General features: G+C 39.8%; 3 protein-coding genes across 4 annotated transcripts; 1 reads left to right on the plus strand and 2 right to left on the minus strand.

Annotated features, from left to right (window-relative positions):
• Window positions 1-5,200: 5,200 nt before the first annotated feature.
• On the minus strand, window positions 5,201-9,115 carry LOC134210425 (uncharacterized protein K02A2.6-like). Its single transcript, XM_062686474.1, has one exon. The coding sequence runs from the start codon at window positions 9,113-9,115 to the stop codon at window positions 5,201-5,203; it is 3,915 nt and encodes a 1,304-aa protein (XP_062542458.1).
• A 3,977-nt stretch (window positions 9,116-13,092) lies between these two features.
• On the minus strand, window positions 13,093-13,944 carry LOC134218137 (cyclin-dependent kinases regulatory subunit). The gene is made up of 2 exons (XM_062697012.1): window positions 13,671-13,944; window positions 13,093-13,612 (listed from the first exon to the last, which is right to left on the minus strand). Exons 1-2 carry the CDS (start codon window positions 13,727-13,729, stop codon window positions 13,438-13,440), a joined length of 234 nt encoding a protein of 77 aa, XP_062552996.1. The 5' UTR covers window positions 13,730-13,944; the 3' UTR covers window positions 13,093-13,437.
• Window positions 13,945-15,816: 1,872 nt separating this feature from the next.
• On the plus strand, window positions 15,817-22,780 carry LOC134213691 (eukaryotic translation elongation factor 2). 2 transcript variants are annotated; one of them, XM_062692969.1, is made up of 5 exons: window positions 15,817-15,974; window positions 17,541-17,755; window positions 19,196-21,030; window positions 21,235-21,541; window positions 21,930-22,780. In XM_062692969.1, the coding sequence occupies exons 1-5, from the start codon at window positions 15,972-15,974 to the stop codon at window positions 22,102-22,104; spliced, it is 2,535 nt and encodes an 844-aa protein (XP_062548953.1). In that variant the 5' UTR covers window positions 15,817-15,971; the 3' UTR covers window positions 22,105-22,780. The 2 variants fall into 2 exon arrangements, with proteins under 2 accessions (XP_062548953.1, XP_062548954.1); XM_062692970.1 differs by lacking the exon at window positions 15,817-15,974 and adding an exon at window positions 16,284-16,459.
• The last annotated feature ends 78 nt before the right edge of the window (window positions 22,781-22,858 follow it).

Here is a 22,858-nt window from a genome sequence, read left to right on the forward strand (position 1 = left end):
GGGGAGGGGTATTGCTAAGGTATCGATCAACTCAGTGTACCTTCTGAACCCTTTGGCCGATTTCAACCAAATTTGGAACACACATTCTTTATCTTAGGTAGACGATAATGGGTGTTTAGGGATGCTCTTTGGAAAAGAGGGAGGGTGTGGTGGGGAGGGGTATTGCTTAGTGATCAATCAACTCAGTGTACCTTCTGAACCCCTTGGCCGATTTCAACCAAATTTGGAACACACATTCTTTATCTTAGGGAGACGACGATAGGGGAGTTAAGATTGCTGTTTAGAAAAGAGGAAGGGTGCGCGGGGAGGGGTATTGCTTAGCTATTGATCAACTCAGTGTATCTTCTAAACCCATTGGCCGTTTTCAACCAAATTTGGGACACACATTCTTCATATTGAGGAGACGACAATAGTGTGGTTAGGGATGCTCTTTTAAAGAGGGAGAGTATGGGGTGTCAATCAATCAACTCAATGTAAGTCTTGAATCCAATGACCGATTTGAATCAAATTTGTATCAAATATTGTATGTCCTAAGGAAACAATTTTACTGGATGTGGGTAGGTCATTTTAAAAGAGGGAGGGTGTGAGAGAGGGGTTTTGTTTAGTTATCGGTCAATTCAGCATAACTTTTGAATCCATTTACCGATGTCCACCACATTTGCAACCCATATTCTCTGTTTAAGGAAGACTATATCAGACTGGGTGGAAGTGTCATAGCTGAGTGAGAGAGATGGTATATTTATTAAACGAACAGCTTAGTATACCTTTTTACTGAATGGGTCAATTCACACAAAATTTGTAAACACGTAATCTCAGCCCAAAACTATTATAGAGAGGCTGGGACACACTTTTGGAATGCGGAAGGTTATTGGGGTTGGGTATTGTTTAGAAAACGACTAAATTTAAAATTCCTCTTATTTAGTTCATTCGAGGTTCTTTGACATTGTACAATGCAGGCTTGGCATTTGCTCGCACAATGAGCTCAATGAGCAAAAAAAAGTTCATCAAAAGTGAGCAACAACATATCACGGATATGATCAAAACATACAAAAAAGATGCTCTTCGTTGTGGGAAAAATGAGGAGCGGCTCTCTTTGAGAGAAACCGTTTGTCTCAATGAGCCTCTTTGTGGAGCATCATTTTTGTTGTTCTTTCCAACTGAACGTACAGTTAAATGAAAGCACACTTCTGTCATACCATCGCTACCCGCACAACAGTCGTACACATTTGTACTTTTATGAGACCAGCATAAGAATAGGGACCGTGTACAGCATCCATGAACGGGTAGAAATGAACACCATTCTATCTTTACATTAATTATTTACTGCTTCTAAGCAACAGGCAGCTTAATGTAGGCAATTTAACATTTATCTAGTTAGCAATTACAATTTGAAGTGCAAAGAGATTATTGACGAAATTATCTTAGGGGCCATCCACAAAGTACGTCACGCTCCTAGGGGGGAGGGGGGGTTCCGAGCAGCGCAGCGTGACGACTCATGCAAAAAATTTAGAGGTTTAATACAAAAAGTTTGACAAAGGGGGGAGGGGGGGGTCAAAAATCTCCGATTTTTGCGTGACGTACTTTATGGATCTTCCCTTATACTAGACGAACTGTCATTTAGTTGATTGAGGCGTCGCACTCTAGATCGATTTCAGTTCCGAGTTTGATGGCTTTCTTCAGAACTTATTAATCCGTTGCATTTAGACAACTTCCCAACTTTCCCCAGCAAATTGATCAACTATTAGTATGTGCAAATACAGTTGATCCCAAGACGAATCGATTACTGAGTGAATCTTGTAAATTGGTTCACTCCTTCGTAACTTATATTGCCTCAAAGGAAATGCAAACTCATTTTTGTATATAGAGACTAGTTGAACGTACCCGAGCTTGCTCGGGGTTGTATTATTTTGCATTCTGTCAATTGTTGTGTTCATTGCAGCGCCGCACTCTAGATCATTTTATGTGCGATCGCATTGGGTTTTCTCCCAACTGGCCGTAAGATTGTATTTAGACAGTTTTCCAGCTCCCCCACCAGATTTGCAAACTTTTTGAATACACAGCGGAGCCCAAGCCGAATTGATTGATGAGGAAATCTTGCAAATCGGTCTTATTAAACCGCATGACCCCAGTGTATACCATTTTGACCGATAAATACAAGATTTGTTCGACTGCTTCAATTTTGATTAAAATATACTAAGCTCTTTCAAGAGAATGTCTTCAACGTGTAAAAATAAAATGAAGCAGTCCTTAACCCGCATTATGACAGTGATTGAATTGTTTTCTAAACAAACACGATAAATACAATTACCTACTGGCTACCCTCTAGATTAGCCAACTAATTATCATAAATTTATTCGCCACCACCAATTCCGTCCTTCGAGAAAAGAGGCTCAAAGATACTCAATGAGCAACTTTTTCCTCACCTCATTGAGTCAAACCATTTAGTTATCATTGAGAAATGAATATATTTCGGAGCAACCCGAAAATGAGAGAAACGCAAAAGTACAAAAGAGAAGAGCAAAAATTCGTGTGTCGAGAGCAGTGAGCTTTTTTATTCTTCTCCTGATTTGCTCTGAGGAGCATTCCATCCCTGGTACAATGTACCGAAAACAAATTTCCTGAATTTCTATAAAAATCGCAAATCTTCGACAATAACATTTTCCCGGTAATAACATTTCCCCGAAAATGACTTCAACGAAAATGATATTTTCCAAAAATGATTCTTACCGATACACATTTCCCAGAATATGGCTTTTCCCTGAAAATGACACATCCCTGAAGGAAGTAGGCCATTGGCATAACACCATTTGGCCTAAGGTCATTCGACATGAAGGGCATTTGGGATATTTATGAACAGTATCAGAAAAACCTGTCATAGAAAGCATGCTGGGTATAGAACAATGGTAATTGTTACCCTTCATCGGAATCATGGTTTGCCCAGTGAAAGGAATGATTCATTTGTTTCCTTCTGGATGGTGGATGTGATTGCTTCCTTAAAAGTAGGCATTTGCCCGGAATAAGGCAATGGTGAGTGTGATCCCTTCTTTAAAAATGGGGGTTTGCTCGGAATAAAGCATCGGTGGATTTTTTTCCTTCTTTAGAAATTTACGTTTGCCCGGAATAAGGCTATTCAAACCAACGATCTCTTTTTTAAGATCAGTCAATGCTTCCAAAAGCCTTCTTTAAATGGAATGATGAAGTATCAATAAGTTAAAACAATTACTCTGTTGACCAATTGGTTTTATCTTTTTTTGATTGTGAAAAAACTGAAAACCAAACTGGCAATTCCGAGCAAGGCCGGGTACATAAAGCTAGTTTAGAATAAAGATCCTTTTAGTCGGCTTTGTTTGACACTAACAGTGGCTGCCTGAGTATTGAATACCATTTCTATAAGCAACACTCTATAAAATTACAGATTCTGTTTTAATGATGGGCTTATTTTCTACGAGACAAACATGCATAGAAATTCAACAATGGGACGAATCGACTTGATGTTGTTTTCACAGATTTTTCGAACAAAGTTGGATATCTTCGAGTGTTTTCGGGAAAAACCCATCAAAATTGAGCGCTCTGTGATAAAAAGTCAAAAACTAACATGGAACAATTATGCGTAGAAGGCAAGTATATAGGGCATCTGTTTCATTATTAATAACATGCTCCTATATCAATAACATTCGCAAAACAGGCAATTTAGGCTCAAATTGAGTCTTGTTTTGTTGCTATCCAGCGTGCTCACTGCTGAAAAAATCACAAAAATGAGAAATAAAACAATTTGTGCACCATTTCTTTGTTTTCGAATGGTATTGATTGGATACATGGTTCCATTGGCGTAGCAAACGAAAAATTCTAGGGGGGGCCTACTTTTTTTTCAATTTTTATTATAAAAACACAAAAAAAGTCTACCTAACTCATGTATACTGTTCGCAAACTTGCCTACAGCTATTTCAACAGATCCATTGAACGATTTGACGATTTGAACATAAGAAATAATGTTCATCGAGGCTCAGCGCTGACTTAAAAAATCTAGAGATGCCTTAGGACTCTCGAAAACTTTGGTACGTTTTTAAGGAACTTAAATCCATCTGAAAGAATTACGTGTAGTTTTTGGCTGGTGCAGCTTTGTAACGCGGCAAAAACGAGTTCAATTCAGCATTTATTTTACATTTTTCAAGGATTGGAAGATTTTTTTTCAATCCTTGAAAAAGGTAAAATAAATTACCGAAACCGTCAGATGCGGAACTAAACTTATTTTTGCTGCGTTGCAAGACTGCAATAGTCGAAAACTAAAACCACTATAGCCCCCCCCCCCCCCCCCCCCCTTCCCCCCTATCAGCTCCTTTCAAGATGTTCGGAAACCTCCTTTCAAGGCAAAATTTTCAAAACGACTTATCTGCTTTTGTGAACAAAGATTCAAAATATAATTGGATTTCCGCAACTAGCATTTCATTACCATATATACGTTCAATCAGGTGGTCAATCGTATTCACTACAAGTCGTTTTGAAAATTTTGTCTTGCTTTCAAGAGGCTCGGAAGACTCATTTGAAAAGGCTCGGAAAGCTCATTTTAAGAGGCTCAGAAGCATCTCTTCAAGAGATTCGGAAGCCTTTTTTAAAGCGACTCGGAATCCTTTTTTTAAGAGGCTCGGAAGCCTCCAAATGTCCTCGAAGTCTTGTGGGAAGCTAAATGTATAAAATTATTTTGAATCTGAAAGTTTCACGGAATAACGAAAACTTAAGACAATTTTTTATAGAGCCATATATTCCGTTAGTTTTCAGGTCCGGTTTCAATATACTAACCATGGTTTCCCAAACTGTGGGTCCCGACCCCCAGGGGGGTCGCGAGCGGATTGTTAGTGGGTCGCGCAGAACCAATATTAATTGCAGCTCGAATGCCGAACCTTTTGATCATTTTTTTTCAGGAACATTATTTCAAGTTCAAACCGCATTTTATTTTAAATATCCATCACCACGCTATTTCATTTAAACATTTATGCCTAAAAGCTGTCCCCTTAATGAAGTAAAATAAAAACGCTAACATTTTGACAAACAATACTGTTGGGAATTAAATACACATGACTTAACGTTTCAGGTTACAACTTTATTCTCCTCATTTGGTATTCCAGTGTTGCCAATAATAATTCCTAATCACAACATATGTCATTTATTTCAACCAAATATGAAACTCCATCTGCCCACTAGGCTATAGCAAATAGTCATCGAAACGCTTCGGGAATCTCGTTTCGCGATGGGGTCGCGCGTCGCTCGTTAGATTTGTTGCGCCGGTAGCTTCTGGTATAACACTTGGTGCTATATCAGTAGCGGCAGAAGTGTTGGCATTTAATGGCTTGACATGTGATGTATTACGTTTGTACATTTGGCCTTCGGCGGTCTGGAGCGTTACGCTGTTTCCAATCCTGTCAATCACTGTAGCTGGCATCGCCAAGAACTTTGAAGACAACTTATTCTGCGGTAACATGTTCTTCATTAGAACTCGATCTCCGATGTCCACTGATGATTCCTTCGCCCCCACTCTTTTGTCTCTGTTTTCCTTGGCTTGATACTTGGCAGTCCAGTCTCTATCGCGTAACTCACTATCGTCCAACGTTGTTTCTTGCAGATGAGGTATCAAATCTCGAAACCGTCTTCCGAACATCAACTCGGCCGGAGCGACTCCGGTTATTGAATGCGGCGTAATGGAGTACATATAAAGATATTCATGTATTGCATCTTTCCAGTCAGTTCCTTTATTCTTGCTGATCCGTAACACCTTCAGAAGCGACTGGTTTTGTCGCTCAGCTTCTCCATTCGCGCTTGGCCAATAAGGAGTAGTGTGTGTTAGTTTAATCCCACGATCAACACAAAAATCCTTCATCAGCTGACTTGAAAAGTTCATGGCGTTATCCAATGGAATCACTTGTGGAAGACCCTGGTAAATATCTCCTTCAAAACACGGCTTACCTCGTTCGAAGTTTTTTTGCTTCATTGGTTCTACTATCATGTATCTACTGTACAAGTCAATCAGCACAAACAAATAGTAACCGTTAGGGAGTGGTCCCAGAAAATCTCCAGCCAAATGAATCCATGGAGCACGCGGAAGTTCTCTCATTCGTAGAGGCTCCGGTTTTTCAAATGTTGCCACCAGCTGACAATCAAAACACTCGTTACACGATCTCTTCACATCACTGTCTATACCCGGCCACCATACAGCAACTCTGAGTCTTCTTTTCATTTTTTCTTGTCCGGGATGTCCTGTGTGTGCTGATTTTAGCACGGTTTTTCGAAGTTGATTCGGGATCACGATTTTGTTCTTCCTCAATAGAACTTCACCAGCAAAGCACAACTCCGACTTGAATGGTACATATTTTCTTGTAGCTTCATTCCAATTGTCACTATGCAAAGCTCCTTTAACCTGCTGTGTTTCCGGGTCCTCTTGAGAATACTGAACGATTTCATCAAACGTTATTGCCGATGGTCTATTGACTTCCACTACTGCGTTCAGAACTTTCTCGGATTCTCCGTCAAACGATCTCTCATTTAGCAGCTCCGACAATCTAGATAAAGGGTCGGCGATATTTAGTTCCCCAGGAACGTGACGTATCGTATACCGAAACGATTGCATTCGTAGCACCCATCTTTCTTGTCGTTGGTTTGGAGTAGATGTTTCGCTAAAAATATTGACCAATGGCTTATGATCCGTCAATATCGTAAAATGCAATCCTCGTAGGTACATTTGAAAACGTTCTGTAGCCCATACGATTCCCAGGGCTTCCTTGTCCAGGGTAGGATATTTTTTCTCAGATGGCGAAAGAGTTTTACTGGCGAAGCTGATGACTCGTGGTATGTTATTGACCGTTTGCAGCAGTACAGCACCGAGACCACAGTCACTGGCATCCGTGACTAGAGTTGTCGGATTGTTCGGGCTGTAGTAGCCAAGATACTTAGGATTTGATATTGCTGCTTTCACTTGTTTAAACGCTGATTTACGCTTCTCCGACCAATGGAATTTGGTACCTTTTACTGTCATTTCACGAAGCGGTGCTGAAATTGTAGATAAGTTTGGTACAAACTTACCCAGGTAATTTACCAATCCCAAGAAACTTCGCATTTCTTTAGCATCCTGTGGTTGTCGAAAAGCTTGCACTGCTGATACTTTTTCGTTCGTTGGCCTTATCCCTTGCGACGATAGCGTATGTCCCATGAAATTCACCGTTTCTTTACCGATTTCGCACTTGTCTTCGTTTACCGTTAGTCCATGTTCCTCTAGCCGTTTAAAAACTGCTTCCACTCGTTCGTTGTGTTCCTGCTTCGTAGCGGCATACACTAAGACGTCATCGATGAAAACTTTCGTTCCGGGTAGGCCTTGTAGGACCCGTTCTATTTGCCGCTTAAATAGTTCTGCGGCACAATTCATGCCAAACATCAATCTTTTATAGCGGTAGTAGGCGTTCGGCGTAACAAAAGTGGTGATTTCTCTCGATTCTGGTGACAACTCTATCTGATGAAAGGCTTGCACCAAATCTATTTTGCTGAAAAACCGACAACCATCAAGATGCGGCATGATCTCCTCAAACGTTGGCAACGGGTGTCGGTCCGGGATAATTGCCCTGTTTGCTTGTCGCATGTCGACGCATATTCTAACGTTTTTTCCTCCATTTTTCGGTGTTACAACCAGTGGTGACGCCCAAGTAATCCGCAGCGGGGCTGGTTCGATAATATCGTGATCCAAGAGTTCCTGCAGCTTGTCTTCAACTGATTTTTGCAGTGGTATAGGCAAACGTCTGCATGGTTGCTGCACAGGGGCTACGCTCTTATCGATTTTAACTTCAACTTGCACATTCTTAAGTTTCCCCACCGTCAGCTTCGTTCTTCGCGATACGTTGGATATTTCACCTCGGATTTCTAGAATCCCCAGATCGATCGACGTCTGTTTACTCAGAAGATTCACTCCTTCCGGCTGATCCACCACATATATCTTATGGTTCACTTTGCTGAAATCAGTTGCGATCTCGGTGTTTACGATTTTATGTACCTTTAGCTCACCACCACCGTATACGCGAAGAGATTTCTGGGGGTTCTCACCAGCGGTATACTGACATCCCTTTCGCTTCAGCTTATCCCAGGTATTCCTGCTGATGACATTGACATGCGCTCCGGAATCTATCACCCAGTTCAGTTTTACTCCACCAGTAGTGCAGGTGACGTATCCTTGCTCTTCGTTCGTGGCGTAAATGTGGCAAACATCACTGTCGCTTTCATTGGCGCTGTTATCAGCGGAGCTATTTCTTCGTACTGGCTCTCTTCTGGTATCCGCCACCATCAATATCTTGTCATGCTTCTTATTTTTCGTAGCAGCGTAGTTTTTAGTTTTGCACATTTTTTTGAAATGGCCAACGATATTGCATCTATCGCACGACTTATTTTTCGCGGGGCATGCTTTATTGTTTGCAAAATGGCCTGCTAGCCCACATCGAAAGCAAACTGACTTATTGTTTGTTTTAATTCGATTGACGGTGAGGTTCTCGACACCATGGTTCATTGCTTCTCCCTTTGCTTCGATGTTTTCCTTCGCCATTAACTCCTTATTCCGATGCACCGTCTCTATCATCCGTGCCTCCTCAAGGGTATCGTTCACTGTCATGAGCTTTTTCTTCAGTATGACTTCACGTAGTTCTTCGGAACGGCAGTGGTCGAATATTTGTTCCGTAATTCTCATATCAAGTGCATCGCCGTAGTCGCATAATCTTCCCTGTTCTCGAAGGCGGCTGGCAAATTGATCAACTGTTTCACCCTCTTTTTGTCTAATGCTGCGGAATACAAACCGATCGTAGGGAATACTTGCCATAGGTGCAAAATAGTTATCCAGTAATTTGATCGCCTCGCGATAGATATCGGAGCCCATTGGTGCTGCGGCATCATGACCTTCAAGCTCATAGAATATATCTTGCACGGCTGGTCCAGCATAATGAAGCAAATACGATCTTTTGCGGGACGCCAATGCCACCGAATTAACTTCCAAGAAGAGCTCTAGCGATCGTTTCCATTTCTTCCACCTCGTAGCAATTGAAGAAGTATCCTTCGTATCGAACGGAGGCAGGGATGATCTGCTGGCTTCCATAACAAATTCTTATTTACGCAACTTAGGCGAAATCACTTTTCCTTCAATATTTCTTCGGATTTTCACAGATGCGGTCTGTTTTTCACTGTGGCACAGTATTTTTTTTTTTTTTTAGCGGTGCCCTTGCTCTCGACGTTGTTCACCTGTGACGTCACTCGCCTCCAGTTGCAGCCGATATTATGTTTCGTCTATAGTTGACGTTTCCGGCTGTCTGGGCTCTTTTAACCCTAAACACGAATCTAATCAAGCACAGCCGACCGAATGGAAGTCGAAAATCGCGAATTTAATCGAAAAAAATCCCAAAAATCGTCGCCAAATGTTGGGAATTAAATACACATGACTTAACGTTTCAGGTTACAACTTTATTCTCCTCATTTGGTATTCCAGTGTTGCCAATAATAATTCCTAATCACAACAAATACCATGTTCGTCATTTTTTGCATTTGTACATGTCAGGTAACGTGAATATTTTTATGTGGAAGAAGCCGAAACAGATGACATTCTGATTCAATTAATGCTGAATACTACTTGGTAAAATGCATTTTTCATAGGTATGGGTCGCGAGACATATAAAATTTTGCTAGGTGGGTCGCATACCCAAAGGTTTGGGAAGCTCTGACTAACTTATTAACCGCCGTAAGAAACAATGCTGAAAAATATTTTACCTTGCCATACTCCACCAAAATGAAATTTTATCATCAAATCGATTGACAATAAAGTAGAACCAAATTATCCCTCCTACAAAATCATAATCTCCACATTAACCCTTTATAAGGCAGTGGCAACTATATTGCCACCAACAAATTATATGTTTTTCTTTTTATTAACAAGAGCTCTACTTATTATTTCCCATGTAGTGGCTTTATTTGCTTCCTAGTAGTTACACCCCAGATGAATTTGAGCCATAAAAGAATTGAAATGTCAATTTGAGAACAGTTTTTTTACGAACAGATCGTAAGTTTCTAGTGGAAGAAAGATTTTCAGTTATAATTCGTTAAAAAAAACGACAAAGATAATTTTTTCCCGTTGGTATTAATTATTTTGAATCTCCTGTGTTAGATTATTAGGTGATTAGCTTTGCCTTTCTGTATATTTGGTTTTTGGATTTTTGACGAAATTGTGTTTTTTTCCCAAGAGTCCCCTCTTGGAACAAAAGCGCAAAAATATTTGTTTTACTTATAATGCGTTTTCCGTTTAGGACTCTTTACCAAAAAAATGTAACGTGCCTTGATTTGACTGGTTTTACGTACAACCTAATTTTTAAAAATCTTTTTTTTTTTTCTTGTTGCCTGTTTTCCCGCTTGCCGGCCAGTGGCAACTAGGTATATTGCCACCAATGTTGTCCCGCTTGCCGGGCAGTGGCAACTATATTGCCACCAATTTTTCAATGTTTCTGAATTGTTTAATGTATAACAAACATACATTTGAGTTTAATACCATGTCAACATTGTGTCCTATTGTTGTTTTTGCTAATTTATTGTTTAGATTCGTCTGCCTTATAAAGGGTTAAAATGTATACGATGCTCAAAAACGGCCCTGACCCATCTTATCCCGTGGCCCATATTGCCCAACGAAACCCCCTCCCAACAAACTTTGTGGGGACCAGAGTGGTATTGGACGCTCCTTCCTTGATGTCACCCCACCGATTTGCAGCCCAGGAGTAGGAGTCACATTGTACCGCTCATAAAAAAATCTACTTCTCCACTCATTTACTGCCGTTCTACGCATAACTGTTCCATGTACATAGGACTCCCAGCAAACATGGGACAAATATGCGTATGCCGACAGTTTAGTCGTTAGTTAGTTCGCCTCATAGTCGTCTAAGAAAATCATATCTCTAGAAAAAAAAGCTACTTTGATATTTTCGAAAATTTGGCGGCCACGTGGTGGATTTTGACGATGAATGCTATTTAGTCGGGGTTCAGCCAAACCGCACCAAGCGGCTTTTCGACTGACTTGCATACTTTTGCAGTAGGATATCCTCAGTTATGGGGTTGAGGGATATCCGATACGATTTGCGATCAATTAAATCTGCTAAACGAAAGTTTGAGCAGAAAAATCGATAATTTTTCGTTGGCGCTTGGTGTGATTTGGCTGAACCCCGACCATTTATACTGCGGATGAATTTTACAGATCTATGAGAGCATTGGAAAATGATCACGAAAGTTATCATTTTGTTGCAAGGTACAATACTGGTTACTATTATAGTAATCTGATAGTAATTGAGAGTTCAATCAATAACTGATTCAAAAAGGCCGGGAGCATTCAATTTGCAGCAGGCCGTTAGAGATTCTTTTTAAAGCAGTTGAGTTTCAATGCTGAAAATGAAAAATGCCATACCGCGCAGTGCTACTTTATGCAGATTCGAACCATGATCATGAATGAATCACGATTCACGAGATTAATATATTTTTCAATTGTTCCGGTGTATGAATGCGTCATTGTTTCTACGGTTAAATCAGAGACGTTGTTTATAGATAGAGACCCGCGCAGAGTGAAGCCGAAAGTACCAAACGAACCGTCAAACGCGGTACCAAACGAGCAAAGTAAACAAACATTATCGATCGGTGCTAAATGCGAGATAAGTATTGTAATCAACATCATAGAAAATATGAAAAAGTGTTTGAAGTTAATTAAATTAAGCTGTTTTTGGAGTTCTTATACCAAGTTTATTACTGCATTTCATCATATTTGTCGTTGCATTATATGGCAATGGTGCTGAACGAGGCAGGATATATGGTTGGAGCAAACGAAATAACTGCTCATACTGAGCGTCACTTCAAGTTCTTACAAATTTTTATGTTGCCAATCGCACAGAATATTTTTGTCTGCTGGCCGTGAAGCCAGAATTGCTTTTATTCTCTCCGCGTGTCTCTATATAATAACATCGTCTCTGGGTTAAATCTCTACTTTGCGATCACGGCGTCTTTCTTGGCAGCAACCTAATTAATATGCTTATTCGAAAATCAAAAAGTCGTAGATACTAGTGCTAGAAATACAAACGACTTCACATTTAAACTAAAATAATGGTCGAAAATTTGAAAAATTATAAATATGAATCTTGTGAATCATCCGGGGTTCAAATCTACACAAAAAATAGAATTGAATACCATGACAGTTTTTGTATAATTACATGAATGTGTGTTGAAATGAATTATATGTTCTTGGAGTGTGCTTAAGGCGCCACATGAGAACACAGAAGTAAACTTTTCTAAATAAGCACGAGAAAAAGTATCTAAAGTTAAATTTAACAAAATAATGACTTTTCCATTCCAAAAATTATATGGTAAGCGTCGTAGCGCGTACTTTCAAACATTGTTTTGGAAAAAAAATATTTTTTTTGAGGAAGTTTACGTTAGATGCATTTCTTCATACACATTTCTGACGATTACTTTTTGGTTCTTTTGGGGGAGGGAAGCCCCCTTCATACGGGAGCTTGGCAGAAGGAAGGTCGTGAGATATGTGCCATCACAAATATTGCCCTCCGCTCGCTTTCAAATCGACTTCTATAAAAACATTCTTCATGCCTGCCGTATCCTAACGGAACTATCAATGCTGTACTTTCGCCTCTAATTCTATCATGAACATGTACGTCCATGTTTGGAAGATGATATTAGCATTTCCATATCATTGAAAAAACAATGTTTTTTTTAATAACTCCGGAATGCAATGGCCGATTGGACCAATTTTCAATAGCGAAAAATTAGGAAGGATTCCTCGTCGAATGCAACCTCACATTTTTTGTAAACACACACACACATACAGACATCACCTCAATTCGTCGAGCTGAGTCGATTGGTATATAACACTATGGGTCTCCGAGCCTTCTATCAATAGTTCGGTTTTGGAGTGATCCTATAGACTTTACGTATACTTTGTATACGAGAAAGGCAAAACGGTTCAGATAAGAATTCATAATCTTTTGTGTTAGTTCTTTTCTTTTCCTTTAAATTCCAAAGCCAATACACAATTTCAACTTTTATAAAAAGTAACTTATGGTTTGTATTTTTGTTTCCTCTAATTCCGGACATACCTAAAGGCACATACACACATACTCTCCTCTCAGGCGGTCGCTTTTGGCTGTGAAACGAGCCTATCGGTGAAAACCCTATCGTTTGTACAGTTCTGTTTTTTATCCTAATTTGCTTAGCCCCATCCAGGCCAAAGCAGTTGCTACCTTAGATCCCTAGCTGATTCCATTTGTACAAGATCATAATCGTAGTTTTCAAGAATATTCTAGAGTGAGATTTAATAGAACACTATTAATAATAGTTCATTATAGTGGCCCTCGAGTTGAGTTCCTTGGGAATGTTGTAGCTTCTTTATGCTGCTGTCGTCTTGGGCCTCCGGAACAACAGAATGTGAGGCTCCGGTTGATGGATCATGTAGTGAATCCAACCACGGGACTGTTGCACTCCAATAGACCTCCACTCAGTTTCCGTCATTAGGTGTGTCTTGGGCACCAGTTTTGCAATATCTTTAGGAAGAACGACATGCCTTTAAAAAGAGAAATAGGATTTACAAATCGCCATAATGCTGTAGAAGTCAATCTTACCTGTACTCGAACTCGTCGTCATAATATTTGTCCGAATAATAGATATCTTTAACGCTCATTTTTAATTTTAAAATTCAACACTAACTTAATAAACAGTACTTAGTACAGAAATGCTTGTATATGATAATTTTTTGCTAGTAAAATCGTAAAATCGAAAGCAATCCTTGACTGTTGCTTTGTTTTCTGAATGTTTGAGAAAGTCTCAGTTCGGGAATATCCTTTCGTTCATAATCGTGTGGTGGCGGTTGATTATGTTCAGCTCTGGAAACACAAAACGCAACAATGAGCGCGTTTTTAAATTTTGACAGCAACGTTACAGCGGCGGCTCGCAAAGTGGGAGCTTCAACGCGGTTAAATTTATCTACCCAAAATAAAGCTCAAACAACCCGGATGAAAATGTATATCAATGCGTCAAGGTAGGGTAAAGTGCCAACCCGAATAAAAAATACAGTAGAATAACAATACAATTTATTGTAACACTACTATTAATAACATTAAATTGGCAATAGATTGTATTGTAAATGAAACCATAGAAATACATTAGAATGCATTGTTATGAACCATTTACTCAAATGTAAATGAAGATTTCGCAATAGAATGTACGGGTTGTTAAGTATCGTAACTATACAAAATCTGAGATTTTTCCATACATTTTTTTCGTCACACAATAGAGTGTATGGTTAATATATTGTTGAAATATCCGAACAAAACTGTTCAAAATACAATGGATTGTATTGTATTTGTATAGTAAAACAATACGATTTTTGATTTCTCAGTTGTGGCAGCTTTACTGTTCAACAATGCAATTTAAAGGGAAAAATGCATATTTGCCGCTTTGAGGCAAATATTGTTATATAGTTTATATGCAATGTAAAGACACGTTTCAAAAGTTATCAATGTATGAATCTTATGTACGAAATTTTTTAAAAAACAATTGCAAGTATTGTTACATTGGTGAAATATGTTGATGTATTGTATCCTCAGTGTGGATACAATCTGTGCAACCATCAAGAAACAATATATCCTATTGTATACCGTACATTGTATGGTAATTCAATTGTTTACACAATTGAACCAATAGTACATTTTTATCCGGGAATAGTGGACCCTTCAGCCATTTTGACATTATTACAGAACAATGTAAACATTTTGCTATAAAATTCTATCGTGAGAACCTATACCGTACAGTCATATGATTTATTCGTTTATCTTCTTCACATTTTTCAAAACTAAGGATCTTACAAGGATTATCCTTAAGATTTATCTCTCTTCGATTGTCTTCGTATTTCCTACAATCTATACGAGTATGTGTTGTACTGATAATTTAATATTACATGTTTCACAGATATTTGAGTCCTTATTAAAAAGATGTTTGTGTGTTATCGTCAAAAATTGTATCTCGTTTTATTGTCTTAGTCTATTCATTGGCTTATTTAGGTCAAACTTACCCAAAGAAACCCATATTTTTTGAGACATCCAACATCTAATTTTTAAAATCGGAAACAAAAACCGAAAAAGTGCTGCACGTGTGGTGAACCAGCCTGTAAAATTCACCGTTCGTTCAAAATTCGGCCAATCTTGAAAACAGAACTTTACGATTTTCTTTTAGAATTTTAAAAATACTTAGAGGCGACAAAAAATATGGGTTCTCTGGGAAAGTTGACCTTAAATAAAATATAGAATCGTATGAGCGAATAAAAAATTTTGACGGGAGAGGTCAATTGAAATTCTCAGCGATTTATCAACACTTGATGTCAATTTCAGATTTTTAGGTCGCTCAATCGATTTTTTATTTTATTTAGAGTCAACTTTCTCAAAGAACCCATAATTTTGAGTTGTTTAAACTTTCATCTTGGGTTGAATTTAACTGTGTTTGGCTGTGAATAGTGCACGGGCAATGAGAATAAATAGAAGGTGAGGAAGAAGACCAAATGCAAGTGTATTAGTGGATGATGAAAAATGTAAACAGCAAATGGTGACGTACATATTTGCACGGCTTCTTATGGGAGCTCGTTCGAATGTAGTAGTGAAAGCTTTTTCGCCATACACAAAAGGCACGCACACAATATATGGATTTCCATACCTTAGTATTTATTTACATTGGTGCACGGGATTGACGCCAAGTTTCTGGTGTGTATGTGGCTGAACCAAGTGTGCGACTGCCCCGACTGCCACGGTCCGGCTCAACAGTCAACATCTGTGAAATTTTGGCAACGTCGGTCTCTTTCGCTTCTGTGCACGCGAACGGCGTGTGAGTCGATTTTTGGTGTCGTGCAGAAATCCTAGCAGAAAACATCCAAAATGGTGAGTTTTGTGAATTTTAAGTGCTGCATTCAATGGCCAAGGATTACCGTATCACGGAATTGATGGAGTTCTGCTGCAGTTCTAGCCGGGTGTTGAAAAAAATCATTTTTTGTGAAAAGTCACTCATCGTGGTGGAATGCCTCGTTGCCAAATCAAAATGTCGGATGAGTTGCGACTTGTCTGGTTCGCCGATAAAGGTGTGTGGGACAGAAAGAGATAGAAGAAGCAGATGTAGGAGGTCTCTTTCTTTTTCCGGCCACAGAACATCGGAACAGACTGATTTTTTTTGTGGCAGATGAATCGACCGTGTTGTGGTCGCGTGAAGTGAAATTGCAGCAGTCATCGAATCTGCCAAAGATTAACAGAGTGCTAAAGAAGAGGAAAACACGTTTCTGTTGCTGTTCCTAATCTGGGTGCAGTAAAAGTAGAAAGTTTTAAATTGGATTGCCTTCTGAAATTGAGTAGCCTGAAAACGCATTAAAATGGTAAGACTAAACGGGGAAAAGTGCATCGAAGATGCATTTTTGCAGCTTATCAAAAATCTTGGCAATCGATGGTGACGTCGTGGACGAGTTTCAGCTGATTGTGAAATAAAAATAAAATGACGGGAAGGGAGGCTGAGGGCGAAATGGCGCAGGACACACCGAATGACGTGTAAAGTGTTCCCCCGCAGTTGTTGGAAACAAAGAAATAATAAGCAAAAAATGAACCCCGTTACGCATCACATGCAGTGCAGACGACATGAATAGAAAAATTGATTTTCTTATTGCAGCAGCTTTAGGGAGATGCATTTCCTCGTTCCAACGTTTATTGATTGTACTTTGTAATTTTATTCATTCCGTTTTACGTGATCCTGTAGGTACAGACCTTATTTTCAGGGCAAGGAAATATTGATTACTTCTTTCTTTATTATATTCGATGAATATTGCACGCATGTACCTTTTTACATGGTGCCCTCAGGTGTTTAGCGAAAAATTAATTTTTATTGGAATTAGATTTACAGTAAAGCTAGTATCTACCTATAATACAGTAAAGCTAGTACCCTCAACTAAAGTTTTGTAACTAGCAGGCTACCGGTAATCAATAAATATTACTATTAAAAAAATGGCATACCGTGAAATGACTGCGATCTTTATTACTCAATGAATAGCATGTTTATATGAAAGCATAGCAGTTTATTTTCAGGGAGCTTCGACCTCAAGATACTTTCTATCAAGTAAAAGATCTTGTAGCATGAGCCAGGCTATAAAGGGCCACCTATCTATATTTTTCACTATTTATGCAGGCTCCAACCTTTGATCCCAAACTTTTTCAATATTGTGTATTGTAAAATGTTGGAATAAACCAGATTTGTTCGATTGTTTTGATTGTAAAAGAGAAAAAAGGGCACTGAACGACTATTCAAATGTTGGTAGAATTCCTATAAAAAGATATGAAATATTCGATAATTTTGGGATAAACTAAGATTATAAAAATAATTCATACCCGACACTTACACTTGTAAACCAATTAACTGACAAGGGTGTTATTTATTTACTTTTTTTTTTTGATACCCTATTTCCCTAGGTTAACTTCACCGTTGACGAAATCCGTTCCATGATGGACAGGAAACGGAACATCCGTAACATGTCCGTCATTGCCCATGTCGATCACGGAAAGTCCACGCTGACCGATTCGCTGGTCTCCAAGGCCGGTATTATCGCCGGTGCTAAGGCTGGAGAGACCCGGTTTACCGACACCCGCAAGGACGAACAGGAACGGTGCATTACGATCAAGTCGACGTGAGTATTTATATTGTTTTTGAATGACGTTGGATTCATTATTTAGTTATTTGCTGTGAGATAATCTAATTTCAATGATTAATGTTAGAACATCATCTACACTGGTGAATTGAGACATACAAAATAAACATGTATGGGGACCGAAATTTTGATTCAAAGCAATTGATGTTTTCCTACAGGTTTAAAATGACATTAAAAACACTTGCATACATGAATGTTTGTGTTCGATATTTTCGAAGGTTTATAAATTTCCATTGATTTTCGAACATCCGTTGGTATCGATGATATTTAATGTAAAATGTTAACCGCCAGGAATGTGTATGATTCATAAATTTCGTCTAAACTACGAAATTTTATTGAAAAAATTTCGAGACATTTCACTATATAAATAGTAAGAATAGGAGAAAGTCAAAAAGACATACCACTCCTCTCCTCCATAAGGTCTTACCTAATTAGTGTATACGGCTCCATCACTACATTCCGCCAGTTCGATTATCTGTTAGTTTAAACTGTGCGTGTATCAGGTTCAGGTCAAGGAAAAAGTAGGATTTACAGGTGGAACTAAGAAATCAAAGAAAAACTAAAACATGGAACAAAAAATCTAGATTACTCGATGTAACCCTTTCCCGCCCATGACTTTTTTTCAACGATTTCAATAGGCAGCAGGAATTATCTTTGAGAAAAATGCTAAAACAAAAGTTATTTGGCATAACCGAAATTAGTGGAAAACGAAAAAAAAGTGTTTAATTGTAAATCAATAGTTAATCGATTGTTTTCAATAGTTTCACTATTTGTACTCAAAATTGATTATATTTGCAGTCTAATGGAACCATACAGATGTGTCAAATATTCCTTTTGCTGAAACAATTCGATGAAGGTTAGAAGGTGCAAAATTTGATGGTGCACCATCACCATGGGCGGAGAGGGTTGAAGCAATCTCACGGCGTTCTTAAATGCGTGTGTCCGACTTTCCCACTTTACCTGTTATTGGAAGCCCATTCCATCACGACGATCCATAAACTAGCAAATCCTCTTGTGCGTTCCAGCTCCGATCGGTATAGGTGTTGTGTTAGGCTTCCGGGTATTGTTCCATCGAAGGCTTTTTTCATAAAGCAACAAATTCGGAACCGGTAGTTGAACGGTAGATCGTGCCCAAGAATTTCATTTCGTAATGCTGCTGTCGTGTATCGATGACGAAGACGGCGAATGAAACTAGTACGATTTAAAAAAAAAAATACTCTACATGTTCCAAGTAAAAAGCAATTTTTCATTGCATCGCAACGATCTGAGATTTCGATTACAAAATACATGTTTTACAGTTAGTTAATAAATTCGGACAAATAATGTTTCATATATTACGTCACAATCAATTCTGCTTTGAAAAGAATTTCACAACAAATGCAATCGTATCATTGATTCATTTATTATCCCTCTCCCCAGTGCCATCTCTATGTTCTTCGAGTTGGAGGATCAGGATCTTGTGTTCATTACGAACCCGGATCAGCGCGACAAGGACTGCAAGGGCTTCTTGATCAATCTGATCGATTCGCCCGGGCACGTCGATTTCTCGTCGGAAGTAACAGCTGCGCTGCGTGTCACTGACGGTGCCTTGGTCGTCGTCGATTGTGTTTCCGGTGTGTGCGTACAGACCGAAACCGTACTGCGTCAGGCTATCGCCGAACGTATCAAGCCTGTTTTGTTCATGAACAAAATGGACCGTGCCCTGCTGGAGCTGCAGCTGGATGCTGAAGATCTGTACCAGACCTTCCAGCGTATTGTTGAAAACGTCAACGTCATCATTGCCACGTACAACGACGATGGCGGTCCAATGGGAGAGGTCCGTGTCGATCCATCCAAGGGTTCGGTCGGCTTCGGTTCCGGTCTGCACGGATGGGCGTTCACTCTCAAGCAGTTTGCTGAGATGTACGCCGCTATGTTCAAGATCGATGTTGTCAAGCTCATGAACCGTTTGTGGGGAGAAAACTTCTTCAATGCCAAGACCAAGAAGTGGGCCAAGGTCAAGGATGACGACAACAAGCGTTCCTTTGTCATGTACGTATTGGACCCCATCTACAAGGTGTTCGACGCTATCATGAACTACAAAGCTGACGAAATCCCAAAACTGCTTGAAAAAATCAAGGTTACCCTGAAGCACGAAGACAAGGATAAGGACGGAAAGAACCTGCTGAAGGTTGTTATGCGTAGCTGGTTACCAGCTGGCGAAGCTCTACTTCAGATGATTGCCATCCATCTGCCATCCCCCGTCGTCGCCCAGAAATACCGTATGGAAATGTTGTACGAAGGTCCTCATGATGATGAAGCCGCTGTTGCCGTGAAGAACTGCGATCCCCAAGGTCCACTTATGATGTACGTATCGAAGATGGTACCGACCTCCGACAAGGGTCGTTTCTACGCTTTCGGTCGCGTTTTCGCCGGTAAGGTCGCCACTGGTCAGAAGTGCCGTATCATGGGCCCTAACTACACCCCAGGAAAGAAGGAAGATCTGTACGAGAAGGCCATCCAGCGTACCATTCTGATGATGGGACGTTATGTTGAAGCCATCGAAGATGTTCCTTGCGGTAACATTTGCGGTCTGGTCGGTGTTGATCAGTTCCTGGTCAAGACTGGTACCATCTCCACCTTCAAGGATGCCCACAACATGAAGGTCATGAAGTTCTCCGTGTCGCCTGTCGTGCGTGTGGCCGTGGAACCAAAGAACCCTGCTGATCTGCCCAAGTTGGTCGAAGGTCTTAAGCGTCTGGCCAAGTCTGATCCTATGGTGCAGTGTATTATTGAAGAATCCGGTGAACACATCATTGCCGGTGCAGGTGAACTGCATCTTGAGATTTGTCTGAAGGATTTGGAGGAAGATCATGCCTGTATTCCACTAAAGAAGTCCGACCCTGTTGTGTCATACCGTGAAACTGTTTCTGACGAATCCGATCAGATGTGTTTGTCCAAGTCGCCCAACAAGCACAACCGTCTGTTCATGAAGGCTGTCCCCATGCCCGATGGTCTGGCTGAGGATATTGACAACGGTGATGTCAACTCCCGTGACGACTTCAAGGTGCGTGCCCGTTATCTGGCCGAGAAGTACGACTACGACGTCACTGAAGCCCGTAAGATCTGGTGCTTCGGTCCCGACGGAACTGGCCCGAACATCGTTGTCGACTGCACCAAGGGTGTGCAGTACCTGAACGAAATCAAGGACTCCGTTGTCGCTGGTTTCCAGTGGGCCTCCAAGGAAGGCGTGCTCGCTGAAGAAAACATGCGCGGTAAGTTTTATTCCTTTTGTGATATAAAGTGGCTTATTGGAAGGTTTAAATGATGATCCCATTTAATCCAAGAAAACACATTTGATGGATAAATTATTATTCAAGCTCAACAGGTCTGACAAAACGAAAACAAAAGCTTGATCCTTTCTTAATTTTTTTTTTGGTTAATCTTTTATTAATAACAAACGTTTCCTGTCTCGACAGCTGTCCGATTCAACATCTATGATGTGACACTGCATGCTGACGCTATCCACCGTGGTGGTGGCCAGATCATTCCAACTGCTCGTCGTGTCTTGTACGCCTCGTACATTACCGCCGCACCACGTATGATGGAGCCCGTCTATCTGTGCGAAATCCAGTGCCCGGAGGTCGCCGTCGGTGGTATCTACGGTGTGCTGAATCGTCGTCGTGGACACGTCTTCGAGGAAGCACAGGTCGCCGGTACTCCCATGTTCGTCGTCAAGGCGTACCTGCCCGTCAACGAGTCTTTCGGTTTCACCGCCGATCTGAGGTAATTATGCTCTTCTCTTCGGAAAGTGTTCGATTTGGGCAAATTTTGTCTATAAGTTCGACATACCAATTGATGGTGGTTGGCAGTACAATGTTTGCTAGAGTAAAATATTGTTTGAAAACATTGTTTTTTCTTCTTATAGAATTTACAATACCTGACTTACAAGACATTGGCAATTTACTATAATCGGCCTTTAATTTCTGTAATGGCTTCATTTTTATTTTTGCATGCATTTTAATTCAATTTTCATCGAATCGACTAGAAACATAATTCAATTATGACGATTCATTCTTATTTTCTTCTTTTTCCGCCAAATTATTTGAGGGAGGAAAAGGATTTAATATTTGTTCCGGCCTAATTGTTTTTTTTTTTATGTTTACCCCTTCAGATCCAACACCGGAGGACAGGCCTTCCCACAGTGCGTGTTCGATCACTGGCAGATCCTGCCAGGAGACCCAGCTGAGCCTGGAACCAAGCCGTATACCGTCGTCCAGGATATTCGTAAGCGTAAGGGTCTGAAGGATGGTCTCCCAGATCTGTCACAGTACTTGGACAAATTGTAAACACTTTATTATTACAATATACATTTCTTACGATTAAAAACACTAGAAGAATGAAGCCTATCCCAGCTTCAATCAAACTAATTTAGACAAACGTAATTTATGAATGTTTACAAAAAATCCATTTTACTTTGACACCCTTCGTCAGCCAAATATCTGAGCGAGTAAAGGACAAAAGCTTTCCATCATCATTGCTCACTATTTCAATTTGCCTGCTCCGTCTTTGTCCTTGGATTCCTGTGAATTCGTTGCTGCAACAACACACTCCGTCGTGAGATACAAACCAAATTGAGAAGCTCCAATCAAGAAATGCAAGCAAACAGTATGAAAAGCATCTACCACACAATAATGGAATGAAACAGTGATATACACAAACACAAGAGAATACAGATGATGAGTATCATGTTAAAAAAAACTGGAACGGAAAATGCGTGTAGTTTTACTTAACCTTAGTTATTTGCTCAGTAAATTTGGATCAAATTTATGGTTTAGACGAGACTTTATTACATCTAATATATTTTGACATACTCATTCGGTAGAGGAGGTAGGCTTGCATTTTGTTGTCACTTCCGATTTTCGGATGAAACCGGTCAATATTATATTCGTATAATATTACTCTGCTATTAAGTAATTGGAAGAATGATATAAATTTACAAAACATTGTTTATTTTACATAAAATCGGTACGTTTGATTTGTGTTGTCATTTCACATGATTACCGCCAACATTCCTCTATTCAGTGTTGTAATAGTTTGCGT

This window comes from Armigeres subalbatus, chromosome 2 (assembly GCF_024139115.2).
Source record: "Armigeres subalbatus isolate Guangzhou_Male chromosome 2, GZ_Asu_2, whole genome shotgun sequence".
Taxonomy (NCBI): domain Eukaryota; kingdom Metazoa; phylum Arthropoda; class Insecta; order Diptera; family Culicidae; genus Armigeres; species Armigeres subalbatus.

Excerpts from the sequence above, each read along its gene's own strand:
- LOC134210425 (XM_062686474.1), bottom strand. The coding sequence starts at position 9,115 with ATGGAAGCCAGCAGATCATCCCTGCCTCCGTTCGATACGAAGGATACT.
- LOC134213691 (XM_062692969.1), top strand. Across the intron at positions 17,756-19,195 it reads TGCATTACGATCAAGTCGAC|TGCCATCTCTATGTTCTTCG; the intron begins GTGAGTATTTAT and ends CCCTCTCCCCAG. Across the intron at positions 21,542-21,929 it reads GGTTTCACCGCCGATCTGAG|ATCCAACACCGGAGGACAGG; the intron begins GTAATTATGCTC and ends TTACCCCTTCAG.
- LOC134218137 (XM_062697012.1), bottom strand. The coding sequence starts at position 13,729 with ATGAGCGTTAAAGATATCTATTATTCGGACAAATATTATGACGACGAG. Across the intron at positions 13,613-13,670 it reads GACGACGAGTTCGAGTACAG|GCATGTCGTTCTTCCTAAAG; the intron begins GTAAGATTGACT and ends CTCTTTTTAAAG.